Genomic DNA, 23,909 nt, shown 5'->3' on the forward strand with positions numbered 1-23,909 from the left:
TTTTGTGACTATGATGTTTGATTTGTTGTTTTTGATTATTTTTTTTTTCTCTTCGGTATTGTTGAAGGTATCGGATGCATTCTCCGAAGCCAATCGTTACAACAACAAAAAAACACAAACCAAAAACGAAAAAAACAGTTGGTCGGTGGCATTGCCACATTCAATCATTTTCTATTCTTCGTCTCGGAAGCAAAATTCACTGAAGATAAATAATGCAACATTTTTTTTTTGTTCATTCTCTCTTTTCCATTTCTTTTGATTATTATTGATATAATTCCAACGAATGTTGCATTCAAGGTGGCAAAACTTCGCTTTATGTCACGTGTTGCGTGGAAATTACTTGAAAACACATAATAAAGTGAAATACGCTGCACACTTCATTTGAATGAACATGCGGTTCGTTTTCACTTTTTCTTGTGGTTTTTACACTTTTACTTTGATTCATTTGTCAGAAATTTTCGGAAGAGGAAAGAAAGAAAATAAAAGGAAGATTTGGTATATGACATAAGGTGTTTCACCGATAACGATCAATTTAACTCACGCCAAATGTTGAAGTACAAAGGGTTGCTCATATGAACGAAATTTTCACTTTCTTTTGTGAAGTGAGAGAAAAAAAACCAACCCGAAGGGATTTTCAAATCAAACTTTTTTCGTTTTCATTTTAAAACAAAATTGATTGATACCCTACTTGTCCTCGGCGCTCTCTTCCTCTCTACAATTAAAGCAACAACAAGTTGTCGCAAACTTAAAAATGAAATGGATGTCGAACATTCAAATCCCAAAAGATTTGCGTATCTGTTCATATCGAATATTTAAATAGTTTTTTTTTTGCTCCCATTACATGAGATATTGTCTGAAATCCAGACTCTGAATTGTATCGAACGGAAAGTACATTGTTGAAAAGAAAGTCGCACTCATGCTAACACACGCACAAAAATGGAAAATTCAATTCGGGGTGATGGTTGGTGTAAATGAAAGTGAAAAATGTGTCAGTTCCATGCACCATGCCGTGTGAATGCTCGCTGTTCGAAGGAGACAGACTTTTCTCATGTTGACAGAAATGGCAAATTTAAATATGACAGTGTGACAAGAATATATATTGAAAGAACAGCCCTTGACTGTTTAGTATTATTTTCTGTGTGTGCGAATGTTACTTGAAGGTCATTTTCGATGAAACGAATAATTAAACAGTAAATCGAATTTTGTGCAGCGTTACTATACTGTTGAAATACCAATGCAATCATACAACCATATTGTTATTCAATCATACGACATTCACATTCATTTATTCGGAAAATCATATTTTTTCAGTATTTTCCATAATTTTTAATCGATTCAATTCAATCCCTCGATAGAAACGTATTGATTTTCACTTCGATCACCTTCGAATGTCAAGCCATTCTAAACGAAAGATCCGAATAAAGGTGCGTACGTTCCCGATTTAAGCATATGTGAATGCGTATTTAAATGAGCGAAAATACAGCATTGGTTTGTTGTTGTTGTACCTATGTCAGCGTGATTGAATCTATTCATTGGTCAAAATGTTGTTATTGCCACCAACGGTCATCGAAATGTGTAAAATGTGTATTCAATTCCATTGCAGGGGTATTTATCACTCCATTTTTTTCCCTTTCGTGTTAAAACGGTGTTGTTATTGTTGCATTCAATAGAATCGAAAAAATATTCCGGTGCATTGTTGAGCAAGAGTTTGGATAACAATGGCTAACATCGAAAAATTCAAAACCCGATTCAAAGTTTTCCGTTTCTATATATCTCTTTCGTATTCAGTTTCTTAAATGTGCAGCAGTGTGCTTGCGTTGTGAAAACGGCATTTGTTTGAATTTCAAATTTTATTTTCCTTAGGCACGGAACAATTGCAAGGCAGATTTGAATGTGTCGGGTTGCGTATCTGTTGCCTTTTGTTGAGAATTTCGGACGAGTGAGAAAAAAAAAAACATAAATAGAAGAAAAGAAGGAACAGAAAATGCGATTCTTTCGTCTCACAAGTCGATGAGAATAGAGGCAAAAATATCCGAAATGATATTCAATCAGTTATAGAACAATTTTTGCTTCTTCTTCTCTCTTTTATAAGGTCCTTTTGTTGGCCGATCGGTCAGACAATGGTTCACTTTCTTATACACTGTGATTCTTCTTATATATTTTTTTCGCAAACACGGATACTCAACGAGACACAGAGAAAGAAAAAGAAGAAGAATGTTTCAGAGATTATATAAAATTATTATTATTTGTATAATAGCAAACAAAATAGACAACACTTTTTGGATGAATGCGTGTGATTGAGTACTTTTTTTTAAAGAAAAAAAAATGAGTGTTCACATCAATAGCAATAATAGTAATCATTTGGATTGAATGGAGAAGAAGAAAGGGCTACCATGGCTTTCGGTCTTATATGCCGAGATTCGGTCCGTAAAAGAATCAACATTTCCATCAATAAATGATATAAATTAAACTTTAATCTTTTTTCAAATAATAAATAATTGCAATTCTTTTCAAAATGCCTTTCGTGCATGCATGTATGGATGTTTTGCGGATGAGTAATGCATGTGGATTAAGTTTATGTGAAGGTTATATATGAGTGGTGCAAATATGAATGCCATTAGTTTGTCTATGATTCAATTTTTTCGACCGTTTTGATGTTTAATAAATGGATTTTACTCGAAGCTAATACCAATCGTAGCAGTTCAAACAGATTCACCGATTTGTCTTGTCAATAAAATGTGCGCTCTACCAAATCAATACAACTCACTCACTTTCTCTCCCACTCTCAATCTTTTGCTCGATCTTCTTGTGCCCCCTTTTCGCCTACGCTTCCGTTTCACAGTTTGATTGATTTTAGCTCTTTTTATTTCGAATCGAAAAAACAAAACGACGAAAAACCGATAGGCATCGATAACAAACGAACGGTAGTGATGACCGGAAATTATTGATTCAATTCTGACAATGCACAGGCGAAATTGAAAAAGAGAAGAAAAAAAAAATCATAAAAACAAAAATGATATGTTTGTTCAGCGTGCAATATATTTTTTTATCAATCCATTTTGTGTACCCCATTTCTCTTTATTAGTCAATTTCATCGTGATGGGCATCGGTCGTAGTATTTAAGTGATGCTTTTTACTTTTTTAAATGCATACTGTAAATTGAATTCTGTCCCTCACTAGTGTCTGGAAGAGACACAATCAGAAAACGGATCATTTCGCTAGTTAGAATTTCAAACAATTCAAATTTCAACGACACCTACACACCAGTACACGCTAGTATTTTATTTATTTTGTTTTTTTTTTTTTGCAATGGTCGGTGTGCGACGCGAAAGGTTCGTTGTCTTTAATTTTTGTGCAAGCTATTGTTTAAGGAACTTATATACCATTTGCAGAGATTTTTCGCCATTGGAAAAATCTCATGTCGGGGGCAATTTTTTTTTAAATATGATTTGACGCAATATTTATTACAAATATTATACTATGTTGATACAACTAATAATTTTCATTGTCTGGCTGTACATGATTTTTATTGATTTGTTCATCGTCTATATTTATACAACGAACTGGCATTTCAATTGATTCTTCGTCCAATTTCAAATGTTTTTACCGTCATTTTCCTTTTCATTCGATTTTATTGAACTTAACAATTTTTATAGCGTTTGGCAAACGAACAGAAGTAGGAATGGAAAAATACAAATGAGTTCAATGCTTCATGCAAAAGAAAGTTGTCAAAAGCAAAAGAAAATCAATTGAAAAAATATGATAGTTGCAAAGTTTGGTGAAATAAAAGCATTAGATATGATTTTAAGTTGAAAGGCCGATAGATTGTTCGAAAATTCGTTTTCGTGAAATCTTCCGGCATTCATTTTCAATTTATTGAGTTGATAATTTCAATTATTCGATTTTATAATCAATTGGTTGTTAGAGATTTATCGAACTCAGCCCAAGAAACGAAAACCCATTGAAAATGAGAGAAATTATCGTTTAATGAATGGCAGAAGCTAAATTGTTGAAAAGTTGAAAAGCAAAGAAATGGTAAAACCAAAAATTGTGGATGAAAATAAAAATAAATGTCAAGATTTAATTTTTTGGATCAATTTCAATTTTATTTCATATTTTTTTTCTTTTTTTTTGTTTTTTTTTTTTTTTTTTTTTTTTTTTGACATAAATTATGAAATTTACTTCCATTTCGAGGATGAACGACGAATGAAAAAGAAGATAAATAATAAAATTAATTAAAAAAACAATACCTAGTTAACACAAAAAAGTACTTTCATGCAAATGATTTCTTTTCTATTATTCACATCGACATTTTATAATTGTATACGACTAAGACCATATTTACATTTATTTAAAATAATTTTAGAACCTAATTTCTCTACTTCGATACATCTATGGCATTTTTATGTGGTATTTGTTTTTATTCAAGTTTAAATCTTAAATTCAATTGATTTGCAGTGTCAGTTTATGATGTGTGAGTGCGTGTGTATAAATATATGTTCTTACATTTATCTTAATGCATAAAGTATTCCCTGATATTTTGATCAGTACAGATGAGTGTGTATGTTGTGTGTCAGAATTTCTTTAGGTTACCTTTTTTTCGCACACAAAACTGTGTGTACTTTAAACTACCCATTTTGTATTTCACCACAACAATCGCATTCCAAGTGTTCAATAGAAATCAAAGAATGCAACAGAAAATTTTACAAGAAAAAAACTCATAATAATTTACATTTAAATAAAATTACTTAAAATAAAAGCTCACATTAAAATCAAACTTAAAATGTAAACAAATAAATTTTGATTGTTTGGTGTACTCAGACTTAACCACAGATATTGGGGTTAAATAGCCTCTCGCGACCATTTGTTCTTTTTTTTCACGTTAAATTTTGTTTAACTTAACACCTATTGAAAATGCGACATAACAAACGCCTGAGAAAGAAAAATAATTTAAAACGAAAAAACAAATGTAACAATTCATATTAACTAAATTGAATGGCGAAATCAATTAACAAATTGAACTTAAATGACACATATCTATGAAAGAAAGCGAAGAAACGATTCTTGCCTTTTACATCAATTTTTTTTTGGCTCAAAAACACAGCTAAAATGGTGAAATTGTGATTTTTCTCTATCTTCTTAAAGAGAACAAAATACATATACCTTTGACATGTGGAAATTAAAACGATTTATTCAGTCAAATACTCGTTATGTGATGGAAATGCTTCAGATCATTCAAAATTGGTGGATTTTTGTAAATGTTGCTTTCGATTCAATGATTCGGCATCGTCTAAATCATCCAAATCTTCTTCGCTAAGCAACGGTGATTCGGATCGTGGTGAATGCATGCTAAGATCTTCTGGTTCGATTTGTTCCGATGCTGGTGATGTTTCAATGGTTTCATCATCTTCTTCCTTTGGCATACGTAAAATGTGACGTGGATCATTCGATTTCCGTGTATTTCGTTTTTCGCTACTTTCCGAATTCGATTCAACGCTTAAATCAAGCGGCATTTCATGGCCCGAATTTTCAATGATCGTCGATAATGTACTCTCATAAATCTGTTGCAATGCTTGACTTTGTTTCAATTTAAAATGCTTGAGTAATGCTGCATTTGATGTGCTCAAATCTAATGATCGTTCACTAGTTTCGGATCGTGATGCAATCGATTTATTTTCCAATGAAATGACTGGCGATGTGGCCGGTGTTAATGGTGCATTTGCACATTTATGATTTACCAAATGATGATTGCGTCGAAAGCTGGCACTGCATGTTTCGCAACGATATGGTTTTTCATCTTTATGAATTATCATGTGTGCTTTGAGTTGATTTGAATCGGAATATTTGGTATTGCATTGTTCACATCTGTATGGTTTTTCACCAGTATGCACACGTAAATGACGTCGCAAATTGGCCACTTGAACAAATTGTTTGTCACAATATTTGCAATGATACGGCTTCTCACCGGTATGTAGACGCATATGGGTCTTTAAATGATGATCACGTGTGAATCGCTTATCGCATTCAGGGCATGCAAATGGTTTTTCACCGGTGTGAGTGCGTTCATGATTTTGTAGTACATGTTTGTAGCCAAATGATCGGTTACATGTTTGGCATGTGAACGATTTATCACGGGTTGGCTCTTTGTTCGGTGTACTGCGAATTGATGTGGATGATGGTGATTGATGTTCCATCGAACCAATTGACTGTGGTGATGAACCAGATGTTGGTGGACTTATTGGACCTGGACTCACTGTACGACCCATTGTTGGTGACGCTTCCAAATTATTGTACGGTTGATATAACATTTGATTACTTCGTTTCTTCTTTAAGCTGTTAGTTTTTCGAAGTTTTTTTGTTGATGATTTGCTCGAGTCTAAATCATTTACACCAATGTTATCAAAATTTAGCTCATAGTTATTGACCTCATCGGTGGAGGTAGTGACGATATTATTGTTGCTATTTATTTTCTTAACACTTTTCACGCTCAATGTCGGTGAAATCGGAGAAATTGGCGGTGAATTGACGATTGGTGGCAATTGCCATGGGATCAACGAATGCGGATAGAAATTTGATGTTGATGAATTTAAACGGGCCGCTAACAGAGCAGCCGTTTGATTGGCAGCAAACATTTGTGGTGTTAACATATTGATGGGTGAACCAGTTGCTGCACTGAATAGACCAGCGTATAGATTTGTTGCTTCAGGTGGCAATGTAGCGGCAGCTAGTGACGATGGAGATATTGGCGAACCATGCTTTAATTCATCCTGTTTCATGTTGGCCAAAATATTTGCTTGGAGAGCTGCTAAACCTATGGAAATGGAAGAAATATGAAAAAAAGGGAAATTTAGTTGAAATTCGGGCGTAAACTTGGAATGTATTAAAATTAAGGGAACACGTTTGAAAATTACAAAAAATAACTTTTCTTTGGACACAAAGCAATGTATGAAAAAGAGAAACGGAATTGTTCTTCGTTACAAAGTGAATTCTTGTATTCCGGAAACATATCATTCCCTTACTATAAAATACACAAACAAAAAAACAAGGAGTTTTTTTTGTTCATCGTTTTTTTAAAGACTCATCTTATGAAGGGAAGAAGAAATGAAATATACGCGCATTCGATCCCTATTGAGTTACGGTGATTTCCTTGCGAACGGTAAACTGCACTTAGATTCGAAGCATGAAGGCACGTGTTTTATACCGAAGAAAGAGTCAGTTCAACAGAAATGAAAAAGATGTTATTTGTCAAATGTGAGATATCTTAAATGAAGTAGACGGTATTGCCAAAGGTCAAATGCCTATTAAAATTGTATTTATTTATTTTGTGTATTTTTTTTTTGCTCATTTCATCGAATGCAATGCGATTGGATTAAAGTTCAACGTGAAGTCAACTGCAAAGACTTATTTCGTCGAACCTGCACTGTCAACAATCCATTTCATGCTTTAAACATGAAATATTCGTTACCGTCGGGAGAAAACATATACACATAAAGCATCAGTAAACTTCGTTTCGCCGATAATAAATATTTGCACTTTTAATATTGATATGAACTAGATAGGAAGTACAACTGAAAATATGACTGTATGACTGACGTTTGAAACATTATTTATACAAGTAATTTGATTGATAAATTCTCTTTCTATCTCTCTCTCTCGCCTCCTTCTCGTTCATCATTGAACAATAATTGACCCATTGTCGTTGGAATGAAATATAGCATCAGCGATCAAATTAAATGATAGATGAAATATTTCCAAAAAAAGATCAAGAATATACCGTCAAAACAATTCATTAAGCAATATTATTTACACGAGAAATGTTTGAGTTCGAGACACTCGAGCCAAGAAGAAATCCTTTTCTTTTAATAAATCCATCCGCATTAGAGCCTTCGCAAAAAAAAAACACATTACAAGTGAGTAAAATGCGTAAATTATTTGTGTTATCCATGACGAAATCAACTTCACCTGCCTTCAGTGTGAAATGAATCATATTATCGATTACAATTTGTTGGCAGAAAAATATCCGTTGCGTTGATTCACATACGATAATTTTCCACGAAATAAAGCGTAATTTATCTGAGCGGAAAAAAAAATCTTTCGGCACTTTTTCCGATTACACTCAGCATATTCTCGACTTGAGTTACATTGTTTAGAGAAAACGTAACGTTAGTCTACGCAAATCTTGTCGTAAACGCAACACATTTTGCTTTTTTTTGTGATATGTGAGAGAGTGTAGTGTGTGAGTGTGCATGTTTTTTTATTCATTTTTGTGTATTGTTCCATCAGATGTGCCGGTTAGTTCAGTTGTCGGCATTAAAACACGAGCGCATTCTCTTATTATGTAAGATGAAAAGGCAACACAAAAATACACATCGCGAATGCTTTTATGTACATATTAATATCACTCATGATGTGTGCGAACAGTGAATGGAAGAGATGGGGTAAAGCCCGCAGCATCCACATGCAAAGAGTAAACAATAATACGGAAAATATATATATATATTGGTTGTACACACGTTTATCGAAATGAATGGATGAGTTCAGTACTACAACTCCTAGCAGCAGTGACAGCAGCAACAGCATCGTCACCATCATTATCATCGCATAGAGTGCGGTATCAACACCAATTTTATGCGAGAGCATATATTTCGCATATGGATACGTGAAAAGTTATGTATTTGCCTTGTATATGTATTATGCAAACCCGACCGAAAATGAAAGTGGTGTATTTGCTCGTCGCCGTCTACATTCATCTTCATTCTCGATTCGGCGGATGTATGTATATGTGTATGCTATTTTTTTTGTTATGTTATCGGTCGTCGCGACATTAGAATTACTATCGTCTGCTGTCTGTACATATGTATATTTGGCCAGAGAATATATGTGTTTAGTTCAAAATCTACGCGATATAGCGGGTATTTTGGTAAACCTTTTTTCTGTTTATGTTTGAGCATGACATGTGTACCATTTTGTCGCATATTTCGCAATAAAAATACACAAAAATGTAAACATACGTATGGTTTTGTGCGCCCCCAACAATAATTATACTACAAACACCATACCAAACCATTTACATTGTCACACAACATTCAGATGTTGGGTATTGATAGGCAGAAATTCGATTCAAAATATAAGCCAAGTGATCTATATTGATTTGCATTGCTTTCTCGTACCGAAACGAGTTTAATGACAACAATTGAATAATCTAAAAATGAAACCACACAAAAAATATGTTTTTTTTTTCTGGCGTAAGTTATGACTCGTAACGGATCGCTCACGAGCGGTTTCATTATGCAAAGATTTTTTATTTTTATTTTGCTTCCGCAGAAGTATTTTACGGAAAATGCATTCATCATATGGAGACTATGTGTATTTTATCATGTTCATGTTATCTTACAGCATTAGGAACATTGACCGCATAAACCAGTTATTCCAAAATATATCACTGACATCCGTTTAAAGCAAATGTGGTTATTCGAATTCAATATTATCATTATCACATAACCGCATGGGTTAACTCTTTTTATCTTTTTATTCATGCTATAGAGCAACTAAACTTGACACAAAAAAAAAAAAGAAAAAACAGTTTTATTTACAGATTACATTATGGGAATTCTTTTCGGCATAATAATTGGACAATAGCGACAAATCGTTTGATCTTTTTTTTAAATATCGCAAATTATGGAAGCTACAAAGAAACAATGACATATACAAAATGAAATTCCACAAAAAAAGAACAAAAAATTTGAATAGTGTTAAAATTCGACTAGAAATTGTAAAAGATAACATATAAATAATGATTTCAAAATTACATTCATTTTTCGAAAAGAAATGTCGTGTTCTCCCTGCGTAATGTTGCAGCAAAAGATTTATGGTATTTTCGTATGCATGATAATATTGCTAAACATTTTGTTGATTCCCTGTTATCTTTCATTAAATTTTCGAGTGAAAGATGTGATTCTTATTAAAGCATCCGCATTTCGCCAACGCATTTTGCTATATTCACCCCCCGTTCGCTCAATCTGATTATCTGTGCATATCTCTTTCATTCTCTATTATTGAAAATGAATTCGAAGCGTTGTGTCGACTTTTTTCATCTACCTTGTGCGCAACTTGATAATAACATTCGCTTTCTCTCTCTCTCTTGATTGAAGAAGCAACATTATAAATTATATGCCAAGTGTTGCATTGCATGAAAAGAGATTAACAAAATGACATAGCTACTGAAAGAGAAAGCAAGAGAGAGAGAGGGAGAGAAAGCGGGCCCATTCGAAAATAAATCGTGAAATGAATATATGGCGTTCAATCAAACAACCCTAATTTAACTTTCCATTTGCGATGGCTTCGTACATACTCCTGATATCGGTTGTCGCGAAGTGACAAAAATATAGAATCACGGTGCCATTTCTGACTCTATTCGGTTGCTTCTTGTTAATTCTTAACACACAGGTGGAGCGGTACGTTGCGTTCTCGAAGGTTTTTTTTTGCATCAATTCTTGCGTGCGATACGTGTCATTTTATTAATCATGAAAAAGTCACCAAGTCGAAGTAGGACGAACGAATCAACAATATTACTCGAATATTATTTTTAATGACATGACAGTGGTGTACGAAGGCGATCGAGCACGATGTACGAAAAAAAAAATTGCGTGTAACAAAGAAAATCCTCAATAAATAAAAATGATGATGTTCGCATGCAATTTTAGCGCTAGAAAAAATGTCGAATTTCGCATAAAATGACACAAAATATCATTCACTGTATAATTGTGTGTTTTACATTGGAATTTAGATACATACGACGAACTCATTGTGAGACACACGTAAAAGAAATGATAATGAGCCAAAATAACGAAAAAACGCGTACGTTACAATTGTGTAAGATAAACAAATGAAATGATAATGACATCAAAAATGATGTCACAATTCATCGAGAGATTGTTGGTGGCAGATAGATAGGGAGAAATCGTGAAAATTACAAATCAAATGGAATCAATATATGATAAAATCACGTGATTTTGACATTTTCATTCGAAACAAAACAATTGAAATGATGTATTGCTATTGATGTCTTTCTCACATTCGAAGCAACGCATTTGAATGAAAGAAAATCGATCAAAAAATTATTGCAAGCGATTAACTTAAATAGACACGACATTATACATCTCGCAGCAATATGAATAATGAAGAATGACGTACAGGAGTACAAGCCGCCAGAGAGTAAAAAAAAAACAAAGCACTTTTCGTTAAGCAGTTTCTGGTTTTTGGTACAGATCTCTTCCCTCATCGACTCTTGTTACATATGCTTATTTATATTGTTTTCGCACGAAAATTCCTGCTTTTTTTTATTCATTGTTGTCATCATATTTTTTTTCACTGTCGTATTCTGGCATTTTCGATGCTCCGTAATATATTTGTCTTTTTTTTTTCAAATTTAATAACCGTTTTTTTGTGAATTTAAAGCCATTGCCAACTCATATATCCATCTAGTTGCGTTTTTGCATGCATAAGCCATTTTAATTCATTCGCAATTGAAACCAATTCAAGAAACGTGAACGATGTTCATTAAAATAAACAATTCAAGTGCGCTGAATGAACGTAGTGAAAAGTATGTGGCTCATTTGCCAATTTCGTCTCGATTTGAATGGATTTTTGTTGTTACGTCGATAACCTTTTTTACAATCACAAAAGAAGATTACGCAATTTTCGTATTCGGAAATGAGAATTAAGTCGTTCTAAGAACGGTAAGGGAAAAAGTATTTTCATTAAAATTGAGATTCTCTCAAGAATAATAGTATTTGCTGTTTGTTTTCGGGCGAAGTGACGTTCGATTGAAATGTATTTCCCTTTTTAAAGCATAAACAGCCATGAAATATAAGCTGTTCCGCCAAAGAATTTTATTCAATTAATAGGCGTGTTAAGTGGAGCCCGGTCAAGCGTATCGAACAAAAAAACAAAACCTGCCCGATTGTAACGACAGTATATGTATTTTCGATTTAAACAACTTCAAATTGTGTATTGTCTAATACTCTTTATCTATATAAACTTTCGTGCTGTTCAAAATGAATTAACCGCGTTCCGTTTTTTTTATTCTATTTTAAAATTCAGTGTTCTAGTTCAAAGTATGGTTAATTGATGGATTTGTATCTAGAGTAATTCCCATGCCATCATTTTTCGTATCAAGCCCCATCTTTTTCAAAAGATGGATTCACTCATGTGTCGGTTGAAAGAGCATAATTAAATTCATGTTTATATTTGCATTTGAAATTCAATCCCCATAATTTCGATAGTGTGCGTAGCTAACATTTTTTGAAAGACAACAAATTTCCTTTTCATAAATTATAAATTCAACGAGAATGAGGTAAGAAATGTGGCGACGTCGTACGAGTGAAAAATGAAGAAGAAAGAAAAAAAAAACAAACATGACGATAAATTGTCATTGAAAATGATTAAAATAAAAGTGAAAGACACACCCACCACCAAGTAGAGCTACATCATGACATTATAAGCAGAAGTTGGGGAAACAGCGATTTTTGTTTTGTTAAATTACAATAATAATGAATTCATCGAGTCAATTAAAATGACGACGACGACAACGACATCAATCGCGGAGCAATGGCGATAAATGTAAAGACAACGAGTAAAAACTGTATCAAACGAAAAAAGAAGCAGCAACTCGTACGCACATACAAAGAGAAAAAGTTTCGTACGCGTTTAATGAAAACTGAAAAAGGAACAAAACGAACGAAAACAAAAACCCACCAGAGAATAATCATTTCGGAGACAAAGACTCGTATAGAGAGGGGAGAGAGAGAGAGAGAGAAAGTGTATCGAGTGAGAATGAGCCGCACAACGGCGACTATGAGATACAGAAGGAAGGAGTCGGCGAACGAAGGCATTATGCACCGAAAACTGATACAAATGGCATCGAACGGAAGGAAAGTATGAGCAATGAACGCGAAAAAAGGGGCTTGATTAAATTACTTTGCCAGCTGAAATTCATTTTATACTCATTGTTCTCATTGTCCGCCCGTTGCTTCTTGGCTGTGCGCGTGTTTGTGTGTGTGTGGGTGAACGAATGACTGAGTGAGTGAGAGCTCAAACGTGGTCTCTCGCGCGCGTTCGTTTCTTTTGTTTTTGTTTAATGTTTTTGTACTTCGCGCATAATTGGTAGTTGCTTATACCGTTGTTTTTATGCGTTTCGCTTTTGATATTAGGCTGATGAAAGTACTTCTCTCCCCTTTCACCAAAAAAATACACACCAAACGCGTACAAGCAAAATGCTTGAATTCCTGTTTCCATCGCTTGCGCTTATGCGGGCACATTTATCATGCTTTTCATACCAAAATGGCATTTTGTATTTCGCATAATTTTGAGCTAATGCAGTGAATAGGGAGCTGAATGAACGCGACACAGAAACAGATTCATTTTTTATATATGTGTGTACGCGTCATTGTCGTCGTTGTCGTCGTTGTCGTCGTCGCCGTTACTGTTTTTGGTTAAAAATTAATTATCGTGTAATTACTTTGCGCGCGCACACTCTTGCTCGCTCACTTTAACGCGCGCCACCACCATCGTACACCGCCGCCATCATAATGAATTCGGTGGAACGGTATAATTTTCCATGTATTCCTGTGACGCTCATTCTTATCGTTTGCTTAACCTTCAGCCAAAATAATCGGCGATTGGTTTCCTATCTGGTGGTACCAATAATTTGTATTTGGACACACATTAGAAATATTCAAATCGTCTTATCACATCGAAGATGAGCAATTTGCATTTAAAAGCCAATTATGTCACTTTAATTGATGCTTGCATAAACGGTATCAGTTTCAATTATATTTTTATAAAAAATCTTCATCTATTCTACTTTAGTTTTAAAATTAAATTCATATAAAATATATAGATATAATATAATTCATTTGCTACAGTTTTTGGGTCAAGTGAAGCTTGCTGCATCTTATTTACTGCTTGCAAGTTGAAATTAAAATGTTTCCGAAAAAACAGTGGGTAATGCAACAATTTTATACAGCAAAGAAATGAATGCATATTTATGTATTTATATGCATTTTTTTCTTCGTACTTTTTAACTAAATTATACTGAATAAAGCCCATTCTGACGAGTTAGATTGTCATAATACTGGCGGTGGTGTTGTTTGAAAGTAAGTCATTATGATGCACATCGAGAAATTATTGTAGTGCCCATTATAATGTACATTGATGGTTTTAAGCATTCTTTTTTGGTGTACTTTCTTCAGTTCTATACCGTTATATACGTTTATTCATGACTACATAATCGAAGAAAGTTTGCATGAAGAGAATGAAAAGAACCATGCTAATTTTACGGATTACTAGATGATGTTTTGACTATTTCATTTCGTAAAATCGTGTACAATCACAAGTTTTTCAAACTACAAACACCAATGTCATGGCATCCTAGAGTCAATTTTTGACTCTAGAAAAAATACGTTTTATTATCGTTTCATTACTCTGATTTCTGTATTGCTTACGTGAACCGTCCTAAAAGTTCATATTAAAACAAATATTTGAATCTTAAAGAGAATGGGATTCTTGCTTGTAAGGACAACTTCTGAAAGATTTCAGCGTTTTTACAGTTTACCAAATAAACAATTTTATTTTCTCAGACATTGGACAAATACGATGAAAAAATTCGCATGAATTATATTTGATGATTTTAGTTGAAGTTCAGGAGTAGTAGTTTAGCATCCAACCATTTGTTTCGGATAAAACCCCTGTGCTAATTAATTCAGTGGCTTATTACAAGGTAATATCCATTGTAATAATTGAATTTGTGAAAAAAACGTTTCTTACTCTTTTTTTTTTAAATAAAAATGAATGCGATTCAGTGATCATTGGAATGAAGTTAAATCGGAGTTGGTGTTTGAAATTTCAGTGAATATTTTTGTTGTTATTGTATTCATCGTGAATTGGGGGTTGAGAAAAATTCTACTTACTTTGTGCAGTTTGTGCGTTTTGTAAAAAACTAAGAGCTGACATTGACATCTTGAAGGGTTTTTATTTCTTCTAATTTATCTTGTCTTTAGGCCAAATGGATTCGTTGTGGAGTGGGTGGATACCCTTGGAACGCCAATTCACTTCTTTCACCGTTAAATGTTCATCAAACCAGGAGCAAAAAGAATTTATTCACAAACTAAGCTTTACCGAACAGGATATTTTAAATTGAAATGTTATGTCGTATTTTCTCAAACAAAAAAAAAATAATGTTTAAAATCACTTCGAATTCATGGTGTTGACTTTTATGCTGAATAAATGAAAATTCATTTAAATGGTCTCTTTAAATGTTCGTTTATAAACTTTAAATAATTAATTTTTGCAATTTAAGCTACACTTTGGTTTTAATTTAAGCGTTTTTTTGTCCTCGCCTATTAACTTGTACACTTTTTGTACTCAAATGAAATGTTTGCCAATCAAAGTTGCGCCAATTTCATCGTTGTGCTTGAAATCCAATAGAATAGAGTTTTAAAATAATTTCGTTGCAACTGAGAGATGAAGCGCAGACGAGAAAAAAAAAGTGATACATATGGAGTTAACTAAATCAACGTTGAAACACGACTGAATCATTTTTCAAATCCGCACCTACTAATATGCTACGTTCTGCGGCAACATGCTATCCTTCGTTTGTACAACATGTACACATTATGCACAGCAAAAACAACAACAAACGGTTGTGTGCTCTTTCGCTCCTCCATACTTTAGTCAGTGTGTAAACCATACATACGACGAATGCACGCACACACCCACCCATACGTATGTACATAGGTGCACGCACATCGTTGAAACACAACGACCGAAGTATGTAACCAATGTACGCAGCCGAAGCATGTCACGCACAGAGTCACTGTGTGGCAAATACCAAGAAATGCTCGCTTACTCTTTTTCTCGCGCTATTGCTCGCCTGCTGCTATCTCTCTATTAACACGGCTTCAATCTATATATCTGAAATATATGGCAACAGCACTAAAGGGAATCAACGACACACAATCAGCATCACAGTAGCACAGCAAATCGGTGTCACTTTCTGAGTGCGCTTTCCGTCCCGCACAGTATATACATCGTAGTTGCGTACGATTTTTTTTGGTAAATAAAAATCGCTTATGTATATCATCCGTTTGGTGGACGCAATGAGGGATAATTCTTTGTTGTTTTTTTTTTTCTTCTTTCGGTTCCTTTGCGTCTTTTTCTTCTTCTCTCAAATTGTGTGCGGCTTATGCTGTTGTTGTGCGTTTTTTCGGACATGAATTTGCTCAAGCAATGGCCATTAAAACGAAATGGAATGAAAATAGAGATAAAAGATTGACTTTGCAATCGTTTCAACCGTTCACATTGATATGCATGGTTTGTTGTTTTTTTTTTCGCTCGCTGCATGAACCGGGCAACTCTTGCAAATGCAGTCGATAATCTATGATTTTTTACTCATTTACACTAGCAGCAATGCATTTTTAACCATGATAAAAAAACACACAAAGTGGTATTTCATCTCCAACTGTTCTGCTTGCACATTTCGCAGTACACTTTATCACTTAAATGGCATTTTTTTTTGTTTTGCTTTTCAATCGTTATTTTTTTACTTCTCTGCTCTACTGTTATCCATCTAAAAGTGCACCTGATAGCAGAAAATGAAAAACAATTACGTAAATTTACATCGGAAGAATGTTATTTGGTTTAGACAAAAATCAGATATTTTGTATGACCACCAAAAGTATATTCTCTAAGCTTCAGTAATCAACTTTGTGTCACATGTTTTTCCATTAAATTATCATCATCATATTATTATTATTATTTAAATTTGGCAGTCATATGAAGCGACCGAATTAATACGAATTGTCAAAGAATGCAATAGAAACTGATAACCGATAATGCTGTTTCGGTGTGATAATTTGATAGACTCAAAATCAAAATAGAACATTTCGCTAAGTCACTTTCAGTATTGCGTATACACCAAACAAAAAAATGTTGTGCGACGATTTTTCATCAATGTTTAGAGATAGTATTTTTCATAGTTCAAGGCCCTTCAAAGAAATTTTTAACAACAAAAACAACACTCAATACGATCGAAACAACTTTCTTGACCTATGCTAAACGTCCTATCACCAAACGCATAGTCTTTCACTCAACAAAATTTCATTCCAAAAATAGCCAGAAAGTTTTGCCTTCTCATCGATATTTTTTTTTTCATCAAAATTCAAATGCAAAACTATTTTATGTGATGCCATTTATAATTTACTTTCTTAAATATATCTTTTATTCATGTATTAAAATTTGATCAAAATAATATAAGAATTGTATAAAAATGCGTCAAATTAATCTTTTTTCGCGAATTAACGAACAAAAATGTTTGAATTCTCAACAATTTTTTTTTTTTTTTTTTTTTTTTGAAAAAGTAAAACGATTGAGATCTCGAATCTAAGATGAAAAAAGGTGATTGAAAATGTTTTTTAAAATCATTCGAAATATTTTCTATCAGTAAAAAACGTGAGAAAAATTTATCCCTTCAATTTCAACTGATTTTCATTCACAAAATTAAAAATGATCAGACATTCGCAAATATTATTTGTGATTTTGTAATTTATTTAATATTTTAACCTATGAAATGTTAGCTACAGGCGAAAGTCTATCGTTGCAAAATAATGTATAGAATGAAACGGAATAAGGCAATGAGATGTGCTGTGCTTTATGAACGTAAATTTTTAGGTAGAAATTGGTGCAATTTCAAGTCAATTGCTCCATATAATCACATTGAATGGGTGAATGAAAATGTTGAAATAAAAACAATGTTGAAAATGTGCTAATGAAAGTTAATCCCATTTTTGTGCATTATTTTGATATATGGATGCGATATACCCATTCATTGTCCAAAATATTGCAATGCATGCAAACACACATTTATATTGGTCAAAAGGAAATGTTATTGTATTTCCAGGCTAATAAAAAAAGAGAATTTATTCATTCAGTCCGAGCTCTGACGATTGTAAAATCATATAAATATTGAGAGCAAAAGGAGAGACAAATGGGCAAGAATAGAAGTGCAAACACATTATGTTAATGATAAATCACTAAACTAAAATATACGGGGTGGATATTTTCCCAGGTAGAAATGTGCAATGGTCAAAAATCCAATGTTTAATTAGAAAAAATCCAGAGAATAACCACTGCGGAATGAGCAAATATTAATTAGAAAAATGTATGAAAATATACTTGGAAACGTCAATTTCAAAAAAAAAAAAATCATTTTTTATTCGGTCTATTTCAATCCTAAAAATATTGCTATCACAACTACTACTTTGGTTTGCTCCGAAATATTCGTTTGGTTTTTGTTCATTTTATAAAATTGAAAACAAAAAAGTATTGATTGTTTTGATTCTTGTGCTTTGCTCAGTCAAAATGCGATCAGTTTTTGTTTATGATCTGTTTTCTTTTCTGCTTAGAAAAGTGCATTTACGACGTGCAATATTCATGACTCTTTTTGCAAAAAAATTTTGCGTGCATTTGGTGTGCTAGTTTTTCGATGCATTTGCTTTACATTTCTCTTTACCTGCCCTGTGTTTTTTTAAACTCGTTCCAAATGTGCCTATTCTATGATTTGCATATCGCTATAAAGTATTGCAATTGAATTTTATGAGATGCAATTGGTTGTGTCCGAATTCTTTTTTCGTGTCCTTTTTCCGATATATGAATGAAGGAGACGAACAGAAAAGTGTCTCTTGTATTTAAATGATACGCTTTTAACAAGATTAGAACGATTTTTTTATGGTTTTATTACAAACTGTCCATTGTCCAATTCATTGGATTATCGTTTCGTTTGCAGAAATTCTCTTCTTTAATGAAGTTTCCTTGTTTTCTATGATACGTGTACGTGCGTATATCACTCTGTGTAGTTGTTTTGTCGTTTTTCGGCACTTTTGTTACACATTTTACATGTTTTCACCTAATCGTTTGAAATTCTGCGAAAGCCTGTTGCGTTGCTCTTGCACCGAAGTTACATATTTTCTAATAAAAAAAAAAGAAATGAAAAATGAAATCAATTGAATAAAAAATATTGTACTATGACATTGAAATTTTTTCAAAATGGTATGCATTTCAATAGTATGGGTGATGGTGATGATTGATCACAAGTAGTTATATCATACATATATAAAAAATTGAATGTCGTGCAAAAAATGACGATTTGGTGACAATCGATGATATTCAAGTTGAAAAGTGTCGTGAAAACGTGATCATCAAAATACGGTCAAAATAGCAAACGCAAAAAAATGCGAAGGAGAAGCCTAAAGCCAAAGCACGTTTCAAAATCATTCGATAAAAATTCAACGGAATCTATAAATGATTGCGTACACTGATTAAACATATACACACATACATTTCCAATCTCTCTCTCTTTCTGCAGAGGTTTTTTTTGTTGATATGTCCGAATAAAGTGAAATTTGTGTTGCTGCTACTATTGTTAGAGACGTAAACCGTGCACGTAAGATTGAATCCTCGGTGCGTCCATCAAATGATGATGAGAGTGAAATAGATTGTATGTGTACAATGTACATACGATTGATACATACAATGTTGGCCACGCACATACTTGTACATAAATTCGATAGAATGCGCCATGTACACGCCACGATGGACTGCGTAAATTGCTACGCCGTGTACAAAATACACAACAGCGCTATTTATGTGTATGGCGATGAGTTCGTCCCGCTTTAGTGTGAACGAGCTAGTGTAAATTTCTGCTTATGTCAATGTGTATGTGCATGCGTACGAATGCGAATGTATCTCTCTGTTCCTTCTGTGTTTATGTACTTCCCTGTTTCAACCGACCGTGTAGAAGAAGAAGTGCAGAGAAAAATGTGAAGCAAACAGTTTCTTACTCCGTTTCTGTTGCTTTTGTTGTTGCTGCTATTGCTGTGTTATTGTTGAATGTTATTGCGAGGACTATTGGTCGTACAACGATATTACTAGGTGCAGGTTTGGAAAATAGCTCAGTCGTGTTTCGGCATTGAGTTGGTTCGCATACTGAGGCACGGAGTTTCATTTTTGTATTTTTATTCGTTTTTTCCGTTTCAACATTTTTTTTTATTCCACTCAAAACAGTGTGGAAAGTAAAAAGTGTTCAATCGAATTTCAAACACAACATTTTTGAACAATCAAACCATAGTACAAACTAAGTGACAATTTTTCATAGCAAATTTAAAAAAAGAAAAGAAGAAAATAGAAACGAAACCAAATAAAAGACATTTAAGTGTTTTAATAAATAGATTTTATCGCAGTATTTTTGGACATCTAAACATTGCCATTTTTACCGCATAAGCATCTAACACAATGCAATAAGGATAATTAAAAAAAAGACATTTTTTAAGAGAGATAAAAAGACAATCAGTGAACTTTTTTTTTACCAAAGACACGAAAGCTTTTTTGATAATAACAATCAAATTATGAATATGGCAAGAAGCATCAAGTGAACTGAAATTAGTGAACATTTATTAGAAAATTTGACGAAATTATCAAGAAATCAAGTTCTTGTTGAAGAATATCAAAATATAAAATCAACAATCATGTCAATGTCAGCGCTGAGCCTTTTAGATCCACAGACTGCAAGAAGTAAGTTTTTTTTCGCAGAAATTATTTTATAGATTTGTTTGCGCGACAAAAGTAATTTTCCATTCGAAGAATGATTTTCATGAGTTTCCCTTTCGATTCCGATCAATTTTTTCATAACACCACCAAGTGGATATTACCTCTTTGTAGGCCAAAATTTTCTAAATAGCACAACGGTTTTATCCAATTTGTAAAATAAAAATAGTTGTATGAATTTTTAGATTGTTTTTTTTTTCGCAAAATAATTTTCCTTCAAAAATTTGCAATTCCAAAAGTTTTTGATTTTTTTTGTCTTCTAAAAAATTCTTTCTAAAACCGTAAAATATAGCACTTTCACCAAAAGAAAATGTTAAATCCAATGCCTAACAAAACATTTTTTTTTTTTGTTCTTCCCCATCATTTCAGATGCAGCTCTTGCATTTCAAGCTTCAAATTTATTTGCGAATATTAATATGAAGCATGAACATGATGAATTAAACAAATCATCACCGTTATCACCAGCATCATTGGTTGGTGCGACATTACCAAATGCTGGTATGCACGAAACATCCAGTTTATACTCAGGTCTTACATCGATCGGTATGCTAACACCGCAAATGTTTGCTGCCAACCAAACTGCAGCCGCATTACTTTCAAAACTCTATCCACATCCATCGTTTTTCCCATGGCAATTGCCCCCAATGGCTGTTGCATCACCGCCAATTTCACCCATTTCACCTGCGCTCAGCGTAAAAAGTGTGAAAAAATTGAACAACAACAATAACATCGTATCAACGACAACCAGCGAAGAGCTAACAAATAACAATTACAAATTAAATATACACGATGATTTAAAAAGTCACACCGACCATTTACACAGCAAAACTAGTTCAATTATCATAAATAAAAAGTCGAAAAATCGAAAAACCGTTAACAACTACAAACAAAAACGTAATCAAATTTTATATCAACCGTACACGAATTTAGAAACATCGCCGATGAGTGGTTGTGGAATTAGCCCTGGTCCAATAAGTCCACCAACATCCGGTTCATCACCACAGTCAATTGGTTCGATGGAACATCAATCACCATCATCGTCATCAATTCGTACTACACCAAATAAAGAGCCAACCCGTGATAAATCGTTCACATGCCAAACATGTAACCGATCATTTGGCTACAAACATGTACTACAAAATCATGAACGCACTCACACCGGTGAAAAGCCATACGCGTGTGCAATTTGCAGCAAACGTTTTACACGCGATCATCATTTGAAAACACACATGCGTCTACATACTGGCGAAAAACCGTATCATTGTGACCATTGCGATCGTCAATTTGTGCAAGTGGCAAATTTGCGACGTCATTTACGGGTGCACACTGGTGAAAAACCGTACGCATGCGATAAATGCAAATCGAAATTTAGCGATTCAAATCAATTGAAAGCGCATATGGTAATTCATCAAGATGAAAAACCATTCCGATGCGAAACATGTAACGTTACGTTCCGACGCAGTCATCATTTGATGAATCACAAATGTACAACAAGTCCACTAACGCCAGCCATGTCACCGGTTATGTCGATTGACAATAAATCAATCGCATCACGTTCGGATGCCAGCCAAGAAGAGCTACTTGATTTGAGTACACAAAGTATGGCCATGTTGAAGCATTTAAATCTTAGCCATCACGGTTATCCGGCCGTAATGGCAGCGAGAAAATTGCCAACACCAATCGAACATGAAATGTATGAACACATTGCCAAAGAAAGTGAATATTGTGACGCACAAGATATGCCATTAGACTTAAGCATTGATAGTAATTCGGACAATGGCGATAAACGCAGCAAATCATCAACATACGCGATGTCGGTTTGATCTGATGATGATCAATAAAAAACAAAATAATGACATGAATCACCGTTGATCGTCGATTGAAATGACAACACAGATACGGTTGAAATTAATTCAGTCAGAGCATCAACAGCCGTGCTGTTGTCGAATTTTACTTAAAAACCTAGAAATGAAACCATTTAAGAAAACTTGTGTTGAACGTTCGTAACGTAAGTAACTGTTTTCAAAATTGTTTTGAAAGTCATATGATCAAATAGATTGAGATAGATTCGACTTATATCTAAGGTGCAGAATTTACCAAATGATTCGAATCAAAGAATTTGTTTAGTTCAGCTTATTCTTTCATTTCACATTCTCGTGCATAAATTGAAGAGAAATCATTTTTTAACAGCAACCAAATGCGTGTGAAATTTTCGAATCATAGAACTGATCATTGACCGTGCAATTTCGACTCTTTGTTAAAAAAAAATAGGAACGTTTATATATTTTTCGTTCTTCTTCTGTTTTTTTGTTTGTTTTATTAGAACATCACTTCGTCGTTTGTTTCGATCATCATATATTGATGATGAGCATCAAGCGCGTACCGTTTTGTTAAATTCTGCACCTTTCAGTTAAACATAAATTTTCGTTTTAAATGAAGCGTTATTATTTTATTTTGTTTAGTTTTTTTAAAAAAAAGGTAGAAACAAAAAAGTAAGAAACATTTTGTTTGATTGTTATTTGCGGGCGAGAAACAAAAATTGTACACCAAAAAGTCACGGTCAAAACAGTCTGAATGAATGTGCAGACAATTTAATTTAGTAAGCAAAATCATTCAAATACCCATAACCAAATAAAAAAAAAACACCTAAAAAATCGATTTATTAAATTGTACAATCTCTAGTAAAGGAAAATAAAAAAGAAGAAGAAAAAGTCTTGAAAAAAAATCACGTCTTAGTGTTTAAACGGTCGACTGAAATTGGCCAAAAAATTCTGTCTAATCATTAGTAAATTTGTAAGTGAAAATAGTCTCTTTCGTTATATAATCAATTTTTTGTAATTAAATCCGTTTGATCAAATGTTGACGCCAATTATTGATATGGTAACAAATGTGAACAGTGCATCTACTGCACCAAGACCATATCTTTGAAGTCGAATTGTTTCATTTGCCAAAAAAAAAAAAAACAAACGGATTGATTGGACCTACACATTTTTTGATACACAAAAAATGTAAATTTAAGGAAAAAATCATTTCTGTTATGGAAATAGGTTTAGACAAATATTTAAAAGAAACAACCACAAAATGATCACATTCACATATATGCAAATTCACACCAGAGCGAAAATCTATATCAGGGATAAATATAGCTGAAACAATTTATACACAAATTATATATATACAAATGATGAACATAAAAAAAAATGAATGAAAATGTCTTTATTGAGATAAAATAGATGAATATATTATGTAAG

The 23,909-nt window shown here is 33.4% G+C and overlaps 2 protein-coding genes across 2 annotated transcripts; one reads left to right on the forward strand and one right to left on the reverse strand.

The window, feature by feature from the left end:
- Positions 1-4,324: 4,324 nt before the first annotated feature.
- On the reverse strand, positions 4,325-15,574 carry LOC116345388 (protein krueppel-like). The gene is made up of 2 exons (XM_031774695.1): positions 14,970-15,574; positions 4,325-6,811 (listed from the first exon to the last, which is right to left on the reverse strand). The coding sequence occupies exons 1-2, from the start codon at positions 15,016-15,018 to the stop codon at positions 5,232-5,234; spliced, it is 1,629 nt and encodes a 542-aa protein (XP_031630555.1). The 5' UTR covers positions 15,019-15,574; the 3' UTR covers positions 4,325-5,231.
- Positions 15,575-19,967: 4,393 nt separating this feature from the next.
- On the forward strand, positions 19,968-23,671 carry LOC116345391 (protein krueppel-like). The gene is made up of 2 exons (XM_031774700.1): positions 19,968-20,625; positions 21,028-23,671. The coding sequence occupies exons 1-2, from the start codon at positions 20,580-20,582 to the stop codon at positions 22,479-22,481; spliced, it is 1,500 nt and encodes a 499-aa protein (XP_031630560.1). The 5' UTR covers positions 19,968-20,579; the 3' UTR covers positions 22,482-23,671.
- The last annotated feature ends 238 nt before the right edge of the window (positions 23,672-23,909 follow it).

Source organism: Contarinia nasturtii, unplaced genomic scaffold (genome assembly GCF_009176525.2).
Source record: "Contarinia nasturtii isolate CC-2019 unplaced genomic scaffold, AAFC_CNas_1.1 Cnas_scaffold_1240, whole genome shotgun sequence".
NCBI lineage: Eukaryota > Metazoa > Arthropoda > Insecta > Diptera > Cecidomyiidae > Contarinia > Contarinia nasturtii.

What these genes read in the sequence shown, in the direction of transcription:
- LOC116345388 (XM_031774695.1), bottom strand. Translation starts at nt 15,018, where the DNA reads ATGTCAATGTCAGCTCTTAGTTTTTTACAAAACGCACAAACTGCACAA. An exon ending in AAACGCACAAACTGCACAAA is followed by an intron (nt 6,812 to 14,969) that starts GTAAGTAGAATT and finishes CCATTTCCATAG; the next exon opens with GTTTAGCAGCTCTCCAAGCA.
- LOC116345391 (XM_031774700.1), top strand. Translation starts at nt 20,580, where the DNA reads ATGTCAATGTCAGCGCTGAGCCTTTTAGATCCACAGACTGCAAGAA. An exon ending in AGATCCACAGACTGCAAGAA is followed by an intron (nt 20,626 to 21,027) that starts GTAAGTTTTTTT and finishes CCATCATTTCAG; the next exon opens with ATGCAGCTCTTGCATTTCAA.